The sequence below is a fragment of the Symphodus melops genome, assembly GCF_947650265.1.
Source record: "Symphodus melops genome assembly, chromosome: 22".
NCBI classification, from domain to species: domain Eukaryota; kingdom Metazoa; phylum Chordata; class Actinopteri; order Labriformes; family Labridae; genus Symphodus; species Symphodus melops.
Genome location: NC_136712.1, coordinates 19,943,058 through 19,956,833, shown reverse-complemented (window position 1 = coordinate 19,956,833; position 13,776 = coordinate 19,943,058). Strand labels below are relative to the sequence as shown.

Genomic DNA, 13,776 nt, shown 5'->3' with positions numbered 1-13,776 from the left:
TACCGTCTCATTCGCCAGTTTTGAGCTAGATATGTCTCCACTGTGCTGTGATATACCGACCGCCAAAGTATAACAAATACTGTATCTCTCACTTCTCGAAATTTCTGTCTGAAATAATGCCCATATACGACCACGTATTAATACTTGGGGACATGAATATCCATGTTTATTGTCCATCTAAACCCATGGCTAATGAGTTTCTGAGTCTCATTGGCTCTTTTGATCTTGAATAGTCTGTGACTTGTCCCACACAAGAGCATGGGCATGGGCATACACTGGACCTTGTTCTATCACACGGTCTATCAATGTCAACAATCGAGAAGCTTCAACCAATTAGATCCCGCATGATTAACCCGATGCTGCCAATAGATCTAGAAGCACCAGAATAATAGAGTCACCAGAGTCTGTAGCCATAAATATATCATTAAACATTCGTAGTAGTGCAGTCTCAGTGCTATGGAGGGCACTGTTGCTAGTTTTTCCACTGCATTTACCTGCAACACAGTAGGCCTAACCAGCCCTGTGTGTGGGACCACTGATGAAATGTGCTCACGCTCTGATGCCATCTGCCTACAAGTACTAGACTCTGTGGCTCCTTTTAAAACTAGGCGTATCAAGTCTAGAATTGAACCCTGGCTGAATGATAGAACAAGGAAAGCCAGGAGAGAATTTAGGCGGGCTGAGCGTCAGTGGAAAAAGGACTGTATTGATGCTACCTCTGAAAGATGTGAGCTCTTTCTGATGTTCTTTATTGACAAAGTGGCTAGCATTAGAGCTAGCATCCCTTTACATACCCATGACCCTTCTTTTAGTGGCAACTGCACTGCCATTATGAGTCATTTTGAGCCTATGTCTATCACTCAATTAGAAAAAACTGTCTCGCTAGACATCTTTCCCCCTCATCTTGTAAAAGAGACCAGTGGTGCTATTGGGCCTGCCCTGCTGTATAATAGGTGCTTGAGTGGGGATGTGCCAGCTATTTTTAAACATGATGTTGTGCAGCCATTGCTTAAAAAGCCTAAACTCGATCCATCTGTTCTGTCCAACTTTAGGCCCAAATCCAAACTCCCATTGTACTCAAAAATCATGGAAAAGCTTGCGTTAACGCAACTGATGCTGCATCTGACCACTCATGGTATCTTGGAAGTGTTTCAGTCCAGGTATAAAGCCCTCCATAGCACTGAGACTGCACTACTACGAATGTTTAATGATATATTTATGGCTACAGACTCTGGTGACTCTATTATTCTGGTGCTTCTAGATCTATTGGCAGCATTTGATACTGTAGACCATTTTGCTCCATGGCTTGGAGCAGTGGGTTGGCACTAGGGGATCAGCTTTGGCTTTTTTCAGGTCATACTTGTCTGGGAGAAGCTTTAGTGTGGCTCTGGGAGATGCCACATCTTCCATTGCATCCCTCCACTGTGGGGTGCCCCAGGGCTCAGTTCTTGGGCCTATCCTGTTCATGCTCTACCTGCTTCCCCTTGGATCTATATTCCGAAAACATGGCGTGTCCTTCTATTGTTATGCAGACGACAGCCAAATATATTTCCCTCTGAAGCGCAATAATCCTGACACCTTAAAACCCCTGCTCGACTGTTTAGAAGATGTAAAAGCATGGCTGGCTTTGAACTTCCTTAGCTTCAATGATAGCAAAACTGAAGTTATGGTGTTTGGACCCAGCAATACAGCTGCACTTCCTCCTGATGCCCTCTTGAGCCTTTCTTAAAACAAACTGCCACCAAGCTTGGGGTTAAAATAGACTGTGACCTTAGGATGGACAAACAGATAAATGATGTTGTACGTCAGAGTATTTTCTAACTCAGAAGGCTGTCGAAGGTTAAATCTTGTTTATCTCGCTCTGTGTTTGAAACTGTGATTCATGCTTTTACAACATCTCTTCTGGACTACTGTGATTCTCTCTATATAGGAGTTAGTCAGACCTCCATATCTCATCTGCAGCTACTTCAGAATGCCACCGCCCATTTACTCACAGGTTCAAGAAAACATGATCCTATCAGTCCTGTCTTGTCCTCCCTCCATTGGCTTCCAGTGAAATCTAGAATTGAGAAATGTTGCTGTATACTTTTAAGTGCCTAAATGGTTTAGCACCAGTGTATCTGACAAGTTTACTGGAACCCGATGTTCCTTCAAGGTCACTTAGATCATCTGACCAGCTTCTCCTCTCAGTCCCCAAAACCAGGCGGAAGCTCTGTGGCCGCCCCTAGGCTCTGAAACAATTTGCCCCTGAGTATAAGACAAGCTCCTACCCTTCAGGTCTTTAAGACACGCCTCAAATCTGATTTATACACTCTGACTTTCCCAACAGCTTCATGATGAGTATTTGATATTTTGTGGCTTTGTATCTTGTATGATTGATGTTGGATGACTGTTGTATTTGTATATTGTAAAGCACTTTGGCACAATGTTGGTAGTATTTAAAGTGCTATATAAATATATGTGGCATGGTATGGTATGGTATGCTAAACCAACTATCCTGGGCTCGACAACAGAAGTTAAAAACTGTGACTCCTCTTTTGAAAAACGATGGATTATTTTGGTTCTCATGACAGCTAAAGGAATACTTCTGAGGCACTGGAGGAGGAAACACTCGCCTCCTTATGAAGAATGGACCACAACTGTGGCTCAATTAGCTGCTTATGAGAGAGTAACATATTCTCTGTTGGAAAAGCTGGATCAGTACATGTTTACATGGGGCCCTTTCATGGCTTGGCTATCAGTCCCTGTAACTTAAGAGGTCAGCTTGGTCATTTGATTCATTTTAACATTGGTCGGATCTATTTACCTTGGGGAAACAGTGTATGCACTATTATCTTTAATGTCATTGTGATAATTTTGTTTTTGCTTGTTTTTTATCCTTTTCCTGTTTTGTTTTGTTTTGTTTAAGGTTCTGTTTCAATTCCTGTCTTTGTTATTGCCAGTTATTGTTTGAAAAGCAATAAAAATGTTGAATACAAAAAAAAAGTACCCTACACAAGATCGTTAAAATCTTGATTTTGATTTGAGCATGGCTGGATATACAGTATATTATCTATTTGAAAAGCGAAGTCACTTGTTTTGGGATTATTTCCATAGACCTGGTTGCTTGTTTCTTTCGCAACACTGCTCTAGAGATCAGACTCAGGACATGTTTTGGACCTCTGAGTTCATCTGCATTATATAACCCTTCCCTTTATGAGGCCCCTTTCCCTCAATAGCCTTTCACTCAGAAAACAACATTCTTCTGTGGAGAAGCAAACTGTTATTTTACAGACAGAGGGCTTTGAAACTGAAACTCAATCATGATTTTTCAGACACTTTTTGAGTGCGTGGACTTCAGTGGCTGGCTGTTGTTCAGTTTCCTTGTTTTACTTGTGGCTGATGTGATCAAAAACTGGAAGCCACACAGTTTTCCACCAGGACCCTGGGCTGTGCCTTTTCTAGGAAATATTTTCACTGGAGTTGACTATAAAACAATGGAGAAGGTAAAGTGAACTGAAAACTTGCTTTTCAATGTTATACAAAAGACTATTTAGTTTACAGAAAAATAATAATTGACTACATGAATAGTAAAAACAAATCCCAATGCACAATCTCTTGGAAACACAGCAATTATTGATCTCAGTAATAATTACCAGAAGCAGATAAGAACAGTAGTTAATATGTCTCTTAAGGTAAAGGTTAGGGTGTTGCAAAAGTGCTGTGAACCAGTGGCACGTCAAAGGAAAGTATTGATTTTTAAAAAGCATCATGATACATTTTACAAAGTCACAAACAAAAAGTCAATTGTGGAAAATGCTAATCAGCTATCATAGTGTTCAGCTTTATTTGATTTTTTTAACTTGTTAAACATTTTTGACATTATCTGTTGATGTTTATACCACAGCTTTCTGATGAGTATGGGTCGGTATTCAGTCTGAGGAGAGGCAGTGAGAGGATGGTGTTTATTTCAGGATACAAGATGGTCAAAGAGGCTCTCGTCAACCAGCTGGACAGCTTCGTCGACCGACCTGTAGTCCCTCTTTTCCATGTTGTCTTCAAAGGCATTGGTTTGTGCAAGACACTGTGAATACATGACACCATGAATAAAAACATCTGTAGAGTAAATTCATTTCCTCATGTGATGTGACAGAATTGTGTCTTGACATTTCACTATTCGAAGAACACCAGAGATGACAAAGACAACATTTCAATTTAAAAAAAGGCTCTAAAGTAAAAACATTCATTAAAACATCAGAATATTTATGTAGCATCTGTTAACTCTGTCATTCTTTTTTCTTTCATTTTTGAAACACTTTTACAGGAATAGCTTTGAGCAATGGTTACCTGTGGAAGAAACAGAGAAAGTTTGCCAACACTCACCTGCGTTACTTTGGAGAGGGCCAACGGTCATTGGAAAATTACATTCAAGTGGAAAACAACTACCTCTGTGAAGCTTTCAAAGAAGAACAAGGCAAGTAGATCATAGACTCGTTTGTTAGCTCACATGTTGGAAATAATGATGTTAGGGTTTGAAAGTGATTTATCCCCAAGTTAACATAAATCTTTCACTCCCAGGAAGACCGTTCAACCCTCACTTCATCATAACCAACGCAGTGAGTAACATCATCTCCTCTGTGGTCTTTGGTCATCGATTTGAATACAGCGATCAAAGCTTTCGGAAGATTTTGGAGTTGGACAATGAGGCTGTCTTACTTGCCGGCTCTCCTCGGACACAGGTAATTCTATTAATGTAAAAAAATAAATAAAATGGATGTTTGTTACTGACACTTCCAACTCCTCAACAGCTGTATGATGTCTTCCCTGGACTTATGAAGCACCTACCAGGACCTCACCAGACTGTCCATGCAAACTATGGGGAGATCATGAATTTCCTGAAGAAGGAGGTGGAGAAGCACCAGGAGGAGTGGAACCCTGATGACCCTCGAGATTTCATTGACGTCTACCTGGCAGAGATGGAAAAGGTGACTGTAATCACACATTTTGAGAAAAGCTTCCAGGAATATTGTTTTTTGGTCTGTGAAAATGTGCTTGCATTTTTGTTGTTTAATAATCACGTAAAGACACTCTAAATAACTGTTTGTTGAATCACAGTTAATCAAATCAAGAGTCGGTAAATCTTCCATAAAACATGTTTAATCAATTACTTTACTCAATCTTCTGATGGTCGGACACAGTAGCAGCATGCTAGCCTGCTGAAAGCAGATTTCCCCTCCTTTCAGAAATGTTATAGAGACTCACTGATGAAATGAGATACTGTATATAGTCCCAGAAGATGAGCAGGTCTTCACTGGATCTCTTCAAAAAGAATGAATGACCCAAAAGAATAATGGGATCGTGACCAGATCAGAACCACCTCAGCAGGCTCATCTAGAAAAAGTAAAATATGTTCCTTCAATATTAAAAGGGAGGAATGAGTCCATGAACAAAGGCTCTTTGTAGAACAGTAAACATAAATGTCATCCTCTGACAAACTGACAGAAAAAGGAAGATCCTCAGGCTGGCTTCAACATGGAAACTCTTCTGGTTTGCAGTCTGGACCTGATTGAGGCTGGTACAGAAACAACTGCAACCACTTTACGCTGGGCCCTCTTGTATATGATGAACTACCCAGAGATACAGGGTGAGTTTCTATGGATCTTAATCAACCAGTCATTTCAGCTGTATAATGATCAATAATCCGACTACTTCCTACCTCAGAAAAAGTCCAGTCAGAGATTGACCAGGTGATTGGACAGTCTCGTCAGCCTACCCTTGCTGATAGACCCAGCATGCCTTTCACTGACGCTGTGATCCACGAGATTCAAAGGTTTGGAAATATTGTTCCCTTGGGATTTCCAAAAATGGCCAGTAAAGACACAACACTGGGAGGATATTTTATACCAAAGGTACAGGACCTTTCTGCAGATTCAGTGCGCAATTTATAACAAGCTGTAAAATTTATCGATGACTAACAGCTGATCAACATCTTGTAACTGAAGGTAAAAGTATAAATGTAAACTAAATGAATATTCACTGTTCACTAACCCTAACCCATTAACATGCCATGACGGTGTTCAGGGGACAGCCATCACTACAATTCTGGCATCTGTGCTGTTTGATAAAAGTGAGTGGGAGACTCCAGATGTCTTTAATCCTGAACACTTCCTGGATCCACATGGACAGTTTCGTAGAAGAGAGGCCTTCTTACCATTTTCAACAGGTTTGTATACAAAATTACTCTCTTTAAAACATGTTGATCAGCTTACAGTAAAAGCAAAGAACATGCAATGGTTCGTCTAAGAGTAGAAGTTTAACTAACGTGGGTTGACTGTTTTCCACTCAGGTAAACGTGTGTGTTTGGGGGAGTTACTTGCCAAAATGCAGCTGTTCCTTTTCTTTACATCTTTGCTACAACGCTTCACCTTCTCTCCGCTTCCCGGAGAAATACCGAGTTTGGAGGGCGTGGAGGGCTTCACCAATTCTCCTGCCAAGTTTAGGATGCTCGCTGTGCCTCGCTGATTTTCTCCATTGTGTCTGAAATTATCTTTAATGAGTGATGTACCTGAAGTTTCCACCACCTTAATACATAATAAGTCTATAATATTTTCATGACTGATTTTTGTTGTATCAGATTTTTTTTACGTTAGACATACATGTAATAACTGGAAACACAATTTCATGATCATAAATAACAGATCTCTCGTTTCTCTTAAATGTTTAATTATATTCTTGGGGGCGCTGTGGCAGTGTGCGCTGCCCCATGTATCGAGGCTGTAGTCCTCATGCGGGTGGCCCGGGTTCACGTCTCGCCTGCGGCTCCCTTCCCTCATGTCTCTTCCCACTCTCTCCCTGATTTCCACCTCTGTCCACTTTCCTTGTCTATAAAAAAGGCAAAAAGGCCAAAAATAAAACTTAAATTTTTTTAAACTATATTCCTGCTCTTAATCAATTGATAAATCTCATATACACATAAAAACAAAACCTCTCTTTAACATTGGGGCTGTAATTATTTTAAACATCTGGGCTGCGTCGGGATACTGTCTTTGTTTTTAATGTTTTTCATCTTTTTCTATTTTCATAATGTGTACATGTGTACATTTGTCAGCATCCTCACAAACAGACACAATAAAGAAAAAGAATGAGTACCAGAGTACACAGATCTTCTCCTTAATTCTCCACTTCCACCCCTACCCAGAAAATACAAAAATACAGAAACTCAACTCAAACTCTGTGTGTCTCGGACACTCGGGTGAAGAGAGGGGCTGAGCCGTCAACTGATCACCACCTGGTTGTGAGTTGGATGCGCTGGCAGGGGAGGAAGCCGGTCAGACTCGGCAGGCCCAAACGTGTAGTGAGGGTCTGCTGGGAACGTCTGGCTGAACCCTCTGTTAGCGAGGTCTTCAACTCCCACCTCCGGACAAGCTTTTCGCAGATCCCGGGGGAGGCTGGGGACATTGAGTCCGAGTGGACCATGTTCTCCACCTCCATTGTCAAAACAGCTGCTCTGAGCTGTGGTCACAGGGTCTCTGGTGCCTGTCGTGGCGGCAATCCCCGAACCCAGTGTCAACCCAGAAGTAAGGAAGGCCGTCAAGCTGAAGAAGGAGTCCTATCGGGCGTTGCTAGTGCATAGGACTCCTGAGGCAGCTGACGGGTACCGGCAGGCCAGGCGTTCCACAGCCCGGGCGGTCGTGGAGGCAAAAACTCTGGCATGGGAGGAGTTCGGAGAGGCCATGGAGGAGGACTTTCGGTCGGCCTCGAGGAAATTCTGGCAAACCGTCCGTCGCCTCAGGAGGGGGAACCAGTGCTTCACCAACACTGTTTACAGTGAAGGTGGGGAGCTGCTGACTTCAACTGGGGGTGTAGTCGGACGGTGGAAGGAATGCATCGAGGATCTCCTCAATCCCACCATCACGTCTTCCACTGAGGAAGCAGAGGCTGAGTTCTCAGAGGTAGACTCGTCCATCACCCAAGCCGAAGTCACTGAGGTAGTTGGCAAGCTCCTTGGTGGTGAGGCTCCAGGGGTGGATGAGAATCGCCCTGAGTACCTTAAGTCCCTGGATGTGCAGGGGCTGTCATGGTTGACACGCCTCTGTAACATCGCGTGGAGGTCGGGGATAGTGCCTCTGGACTGGCAGACTGGGGTGGTGGTCCCTCTTTTCAAGAAGGGGGACGGGAGGGTGTGTTCCAACTACCGGGGAATCACACTCCTCAGCCTCCCTGGGAAAGTCTATTTCAGGGTTCTGGAGAGGAGGATCCGGCTCTTAGTCGAACCTCGGATTCAAGAGGAACAATGTGGTTTTTGTCCTGGCCGTGGAACACTGGACCAGCTCTACACTCTCCAGCGGGTGCTCGAGGGTTCATGGGAGTTTGCCCAACCAGTCGACATGTGCTTTGTGGATTTGGAGAAGGCATTCGACCGTGTCCCTCGCAGCGCCCTGTGGGGGGTGCTCCGTGAGTATGGGGTTCGGGGCCCTTTGCTAAGGGCGGTCCGGTCCTTGTATGACCGAAGCAGGAGTATGGTTCGCATTGCCGGCAGTAAGTCGGACCTGTTCCCGGTGTGCGTTGGCCTCCGGCAGGGCTGCCCTTTGTCACCGATTCTGTTCATTACTTTTTTGGACAGAATTTCTAGGTGCAGCCAGGGGCCGGAGGGGGTCCGGTTCGGGGACCACAGGATCTCGTCTCTGCTTTTTGCGGATGATGTGGTCTTGTTGGCTTCATCGAACCTGGACCTTCAGTGCGCACTGGAGCGGTTCGCTGCCGAGTGTGAGGCGGCTGGGATGAGGATCAGCACCTCTAAATCTGAGGCCATGGTTCTCGACCGGAAAAAGGTAGCTTGCCCTCTCCGGGTCGGTGGGGAGTCCTTGCCCCAGGTGGAGGAGTTTAAGTATCTCGGGGTCTTGTTCACGAGTGGGGGGAAGATGGAGCGTGAGATCGACAGACGAATTGGTGCAGTGTCTGCAGTCATGCGGTCGCTGTATCGGTCCGTCGTGGTGAAGAAGGAGCTAAGCCGAAAGGCGAAGCTCTCGATTTACCGGTCGATCTTCGTTCCTACCCTCACCTATGGTCATGAGCTTTGGGTCAGGACCGAAAGAACGAGATCTCGGATACAAGTGGCTGAAATGGGCTTCCTCCGTAGGGTGGCTGGACGCACCTTTAGGAGATAGGGTGAGGAGCTCAGTCACCAGGGAGTAGAGCTGCTACTCCTTCACATCGAGAGGAGTCAGTTGAAGTGGTTCGGGCATCTGGTCCGGATGCCCCCTGGACGCCTCCCTAGGGAGGTGTTCCGGGCATGTCCCTCCGGGAGGAGGCCTCGGGGTAGACCCAGGACACGCTGGAGAGACTATGTCTCTCGGCTGGCTTGGGAACCCACCGGATCCACCGGAAGAGCTGGAGGAGGTGTCTGGGGTGAGGGAAGTCTGGGTGTCTCTGCTTGGACTGCTGACCCCGCGACCCGGCCCCGGATAAGCGGTAGAAAATGGATGGATGGATGGATGGATCAACTCAAACTTAATAATCAAATAAAATATAACAAAATGCTACAATACACAAATGCATATTTAAGATGAAACACAAAGCACCAGAAATATTGACAAAGTTGTGTAAGCAGTAACATCAAAGGCAGGGTTGGTAATTTAAAACAAAATAGCATGATTTTGAAAGTAGTATTCCCTCTGTGCTCCCTCAGAAGCCACACCCCTCACTTACATGCAGAATGCCATTGGTCCAGAAGCGGATTTCAGCTCATGCTTAAGGTGCATCTCACTTCCCTTATTTGCACCGAGTGTCCTCCGAGTTGTCTCCTCCACTTGTCTTATTCCCGCCCACCAGAGATGCACAGAGGAAACGCCGAGGAGAGAGGACCGAGGAAATCAGCTTTAAGACACATGAAACATTGTTTCCTCGACAGCGTCACATGACGCGACATCAGCTGATCACGTTCAGCTGTCAATCAGCCGAACAGCTGTTTATGTCCACACAAACACACACTGTATTATTTCTAATCAAACACACACACTGTATTATTTCTAATCAAACACACACACTATTATTTCTAATCAAACACACACACTGTATTATTACTAATCAAACACACACACACTGTATTATTACTAATCAAACACACACACTGTATTATTTCTAATAAAACACATACACTGTATTATTTCTAATCAAACACAGTTAGATAGATAGATAGATAGATAGATAGACAGACAGACAGACAGACAGACAGACAGACAGACAGACAGACAGACAGACAGACAGACAGACAGACAGACAGACAGACAGACAGACAGACAGACAGACAGACAGACAGACAGACAGACAGACAGATAGATAGATAGATAGATAGATACTTTATTGATCCCGAGGGAAATTCAGGGCATCCAGTAGCAGTATACAGACAGGAGACAGGAGACACAAGACATTAGTTACAATACACACCCGCTGTCCCCCCTCCCCTCTCTATACAATAATCCCCCAAACAAGATTTAGCAGCCCCTATGTGACTAAGAGTAAACATAATTACAGGTTAAACCTGTGCAGTTGGCATTAGCATTAGACTTAAAACTTATATAGCATAATGTACCTAACCTGTGAGGAGAGAAAAACATGTGCTGTTTAAAAGAGACCTGTAGACAGTTAGAGAGCCTTGGAAACAAGGGCTGACCTTCTAGAAACTAGTTACATGTGCATGTACAGAGGTCTTTGAGCTTATGCCAGAGGTGTGAGTACAGTCATTAAACAGTCAATGCAGGGAGCAATTGGGCTCAGCAACATAAAGGAGCAGTGATTAGCATTAAGTGTCCATGACAATAAGGTGAAACCAGGAGTGATCAGGGTGATTATCATTAAAGTACCCAACTATTGAGGAGCAGATTAGCATTAAGTGTTGAAGACAATAGAGTGAAACTTGACCTAGTTAGAGTGATCATGTCAACCATTACAGATGTAGCATAACACAACAGTAGGATGAAACCAGACATGATTAGAGTGATTATCATTAAAGTGACCAGTGCTCAGTAAGGTAACTATCAATATGCATTAAAGTGTCCAACTGAAGGCTGACTCTGAGGTCAGCAGTGCAGATGAGGAGTGGGAAAAAAAAAGTGAAAAAAAGAGTCCAGGGTTCACCATGTGCTTCTTCCCTGCCGTGACAGTGAAGTGTAGTACAGTCTTATGGCCTATAGGGGGACAAAAGAGTTCTTGAGTCTGTCCGTGGAGCACGACTGTGACAGCAGTCTGTCACTGAACATGCTCCTCTGCCCGGTGAAGGTGCTGTGCAGAGGGTGGTGTGTGTTGTCCATGATGGAGAGCATTTTGTCCAGAGACCTCCTCTCTACCACTGTCACCAGTGAGTCCAGCTCTGTACCCCCTACAGAGCCAGCCCTCCTCACCAGTGAGTCCAGCTCTGTACCCCCCACAGAGCCTCCTCACCAGTGAGTCCAGCTCTGTACCCACCACAGAGCCGGCCCTCCTCACCAGTCTGTCCAGGCGTGCTGCGTCCCTCTTCTTGCAGCTTCCTCCCCAGCACACCACTGCGTAGAAGAGGACGCTGGACACCACAGACTGGTAGAACATCTGCAGCAGCTTTTTGCAGATGTTGAAGGACCCCAGCCTTCTCAGGAAGTACAGACGACTCTGTCCCTTCCTGCAGGTAGTGTCCATGTTAGGCGACCAGTCCAGCTTGTCATCCAGCTGCAGCCCCAGATACCCGTAGGTCCTGACCACCTCCACGTCGACCCCCCCGATGGAAACAGGTTCTAGATGTGGTTTGTTCCTTCGGAAGTCCACCACCATCTCCTTAGTCTTGGAGGTGTTTAGCTGCAGATGGTTGGCACTGCACCACGTCACAAAGTCCTCGATCAGGCTCCTGTACTCCTCCTCCTGTCCATCCCTGACACAAGCAACTATCGCAGTGTCGTCCGAGTATTTCTGCATGTGGCAGAGCTCAGAGTTATACTGGAAGTCGGAGGTGTACAGGGTGAACAGGACAGGGGAGAGCACGGTCCCCTGTGGTGCTCCGGTGCTGCTGACCACAGTGTCAGATGTGCAGTCCTTCACGTACTGACGTACTGTGGTCTCTCTGTGAGGTAGTCAGTGATCCACCTCACCAGGTACGAGTCCACCCTCATCTCGGTCAGCTTGTCTCTTAGTAGGAGGGGATGGATGGTGTCGAAGGCGCTTGAGAAATCAAAGAACATGATTCTCATCACGCTGCTCCCTTTGTCCAGATGAGAGTAAGCCCTGTGTAGAAGATAGAGGATGGCATCGTCCACGCCCACCTTTGCCTGGTATGCAAACTGCAGGGGATCCTGTGCGTGTTGGACCTGGGGTCTGAGGTGTTGGAGCAGCAGCCGTTCAAAGGTCTTCATAACGTGGGATGTCAGAGCGATTGGTCTGAAGTCGCCTGGCTCACTGGGGTTTTTCTTCTTGGGGACCGGGGTGAGGCACAAGGTCTTCCAGAGCACAAGAACCTTCCCAAGCCGCAGGCTCATGTTGAAGATGTGCTGAAGTGGCTCCCCCAGCTCAGCAAAGCAGGCCTTTAGCATCCTGGGACACACCTTGTCTGGGCCTGCTGCCTTCCTGGGACGGAGTCTCTTCAGCTCCTTGCTCACCTGGTCTCTGGTGATGGTGGGGGGGAGGGGGGATGGATTGTCACTGGAGGTTGTGTCTGTCCTGGTGGAGGTGAGAGGGGGGGAGGGGGTGTGTAGAGGGGTGCTGGGGGGACAGGCACTGGCTGCAGCAACGGGGATGTCAAACCTGTTAAAAAACAAGTTGAGCTGGTTTGCTCTCTCAGGGTCCCCGTCTTCTGCGTTGTTGTTTTTCTTTTTGCAGCCTGTGATGGTTTTCATGCCCTCCCAGACCTCCCTCATGTTGTTCTGCTGCAGCTTCTGTTCTACCTTCCTTCTGTACTCTTCCTTTGCCTCTTGGAGTCTGACCTTGAGTTCCCCCTGCATACGCTTCAGCTCTGCCTGGTCTCCCTCCTTGAATGCCCTTTTCTTCCTGTTAAGGATCTCCTTGACATCGCTGGTGATCCAGGGCTTGTTGTTCGGGAAGCAGCGCACAGTTTTAGTGGGAACCACAACGTCCATACAGAAGTTCATGTAGTCAGTTGTGCAGTGTGTGACCCCCTCAATGTCATCACCATGGGTCTCTTGCAGGGCACTCCAGTCAGTGGTCTCAAAACAGTCTCTGAGCGCCTCCTCTGCCTCAGGAGACCACTTTCTGAAGGTGCGTGTTGTTACCGGTTGTCTCTTGATCTTAGTCTTGTGCTGTGGCTTGAGTAGGACCAGGTTGTGATCGGACTTCCCCAGAGGTGGTAACGGGGTGGCAGTGTAGGCGTCCTTCACGTTTGCATACAGGAGGTCTATTGTCCTGTTTTTCCTGGTGGGACAGCTTACAAACTGGTGAAAGTCTGGTAGTTTAGAGTCCAATGTAACGTGGTTAAAGTCATCTGAGATGGCAATGAAAGCATCCGGGTGCAGCGTTTGTAATCTCGAGATGTTCGAGTGGATGACGTCACACGCAGTCTCGACGTGCGCTCGCGGAGGAATGTAAACAACAACAACAATTGCGTGGGAGAACTCCCTGGGCATGTAGTAAGGACGGAGACCAGCAGCTCGATGTCTTTGCTGCACGTTGCCTCCTTCACAGTAACATGTCCATGGTGGCACCATCTGTTGTTAATAAACAGCGCGAGTCCTCCTCCTTTCCGTTTGCCGCTGCGTTTCATGTCTCTGTCCGCTCTCACTGTAGTAAAGCCCGGTAGATCCACGTTAGCGTCCGGGGTGT

General features: G+C 46.1%; 1 protein-coding gene across 1 annotated transcript; it reads left to right on the top strand.

The window, feature by feature from the left end:
- The first annotated feature begins 3,221 nt into the window (after nt 1-3,221).
- LOC306818265 (cytochrome P450 2J2-like) lies at nt 3,222-7,132 on the top strand. The gene is made up of 9 exons (XM_079335756.1): nt 3,222-3,485; nt 3,887-4,049; nt 4,304-4,457; nt 4,562-4,718; nt 4,788-4,964; nt 5,482-5,623; nt 5,701-5,888; nt 6,061-6,202; nt 6,326-7,132. Exons 1-9 carry the CDS (start codon nt 3,303-3,305, stop codon nt 6,499-6,501), a joined length of 1,482 nt encoding a protein of 493 aa, XP_079191882.1. The 5' UTR covers nt 3,222-3,302; the 3' UTR covers nt 6,502-7,132.
- Nucleotides 7,133-13,776: the final 6,644 nt, after the last annotated feature.

Bases quoted from the DNA above. Each gene is read 5' to 3' on its own strand.
- LOC306818265 (XM_079335756.1), top strand. From the start codon at position 3,303: ATGATTTTTCAGACACTTTTTGAGTGCGTGGACTTCAGTGGCTGGCTG. The intron at 3,486-3,886 runs GTAAAGTGAACT...TTTATACCACAG, and splicing joins ACTATAAAACAATGGAGAAG to CTTTCTGATGAGTATGGGTC. The intron at 4,965-5,481 runs GTGACTGTAATC...ACAAACTGACAG, and splicing joins ACCTGGCAGAGATGGAAAAG to AAAAAGGAAGATCCTCAGGC.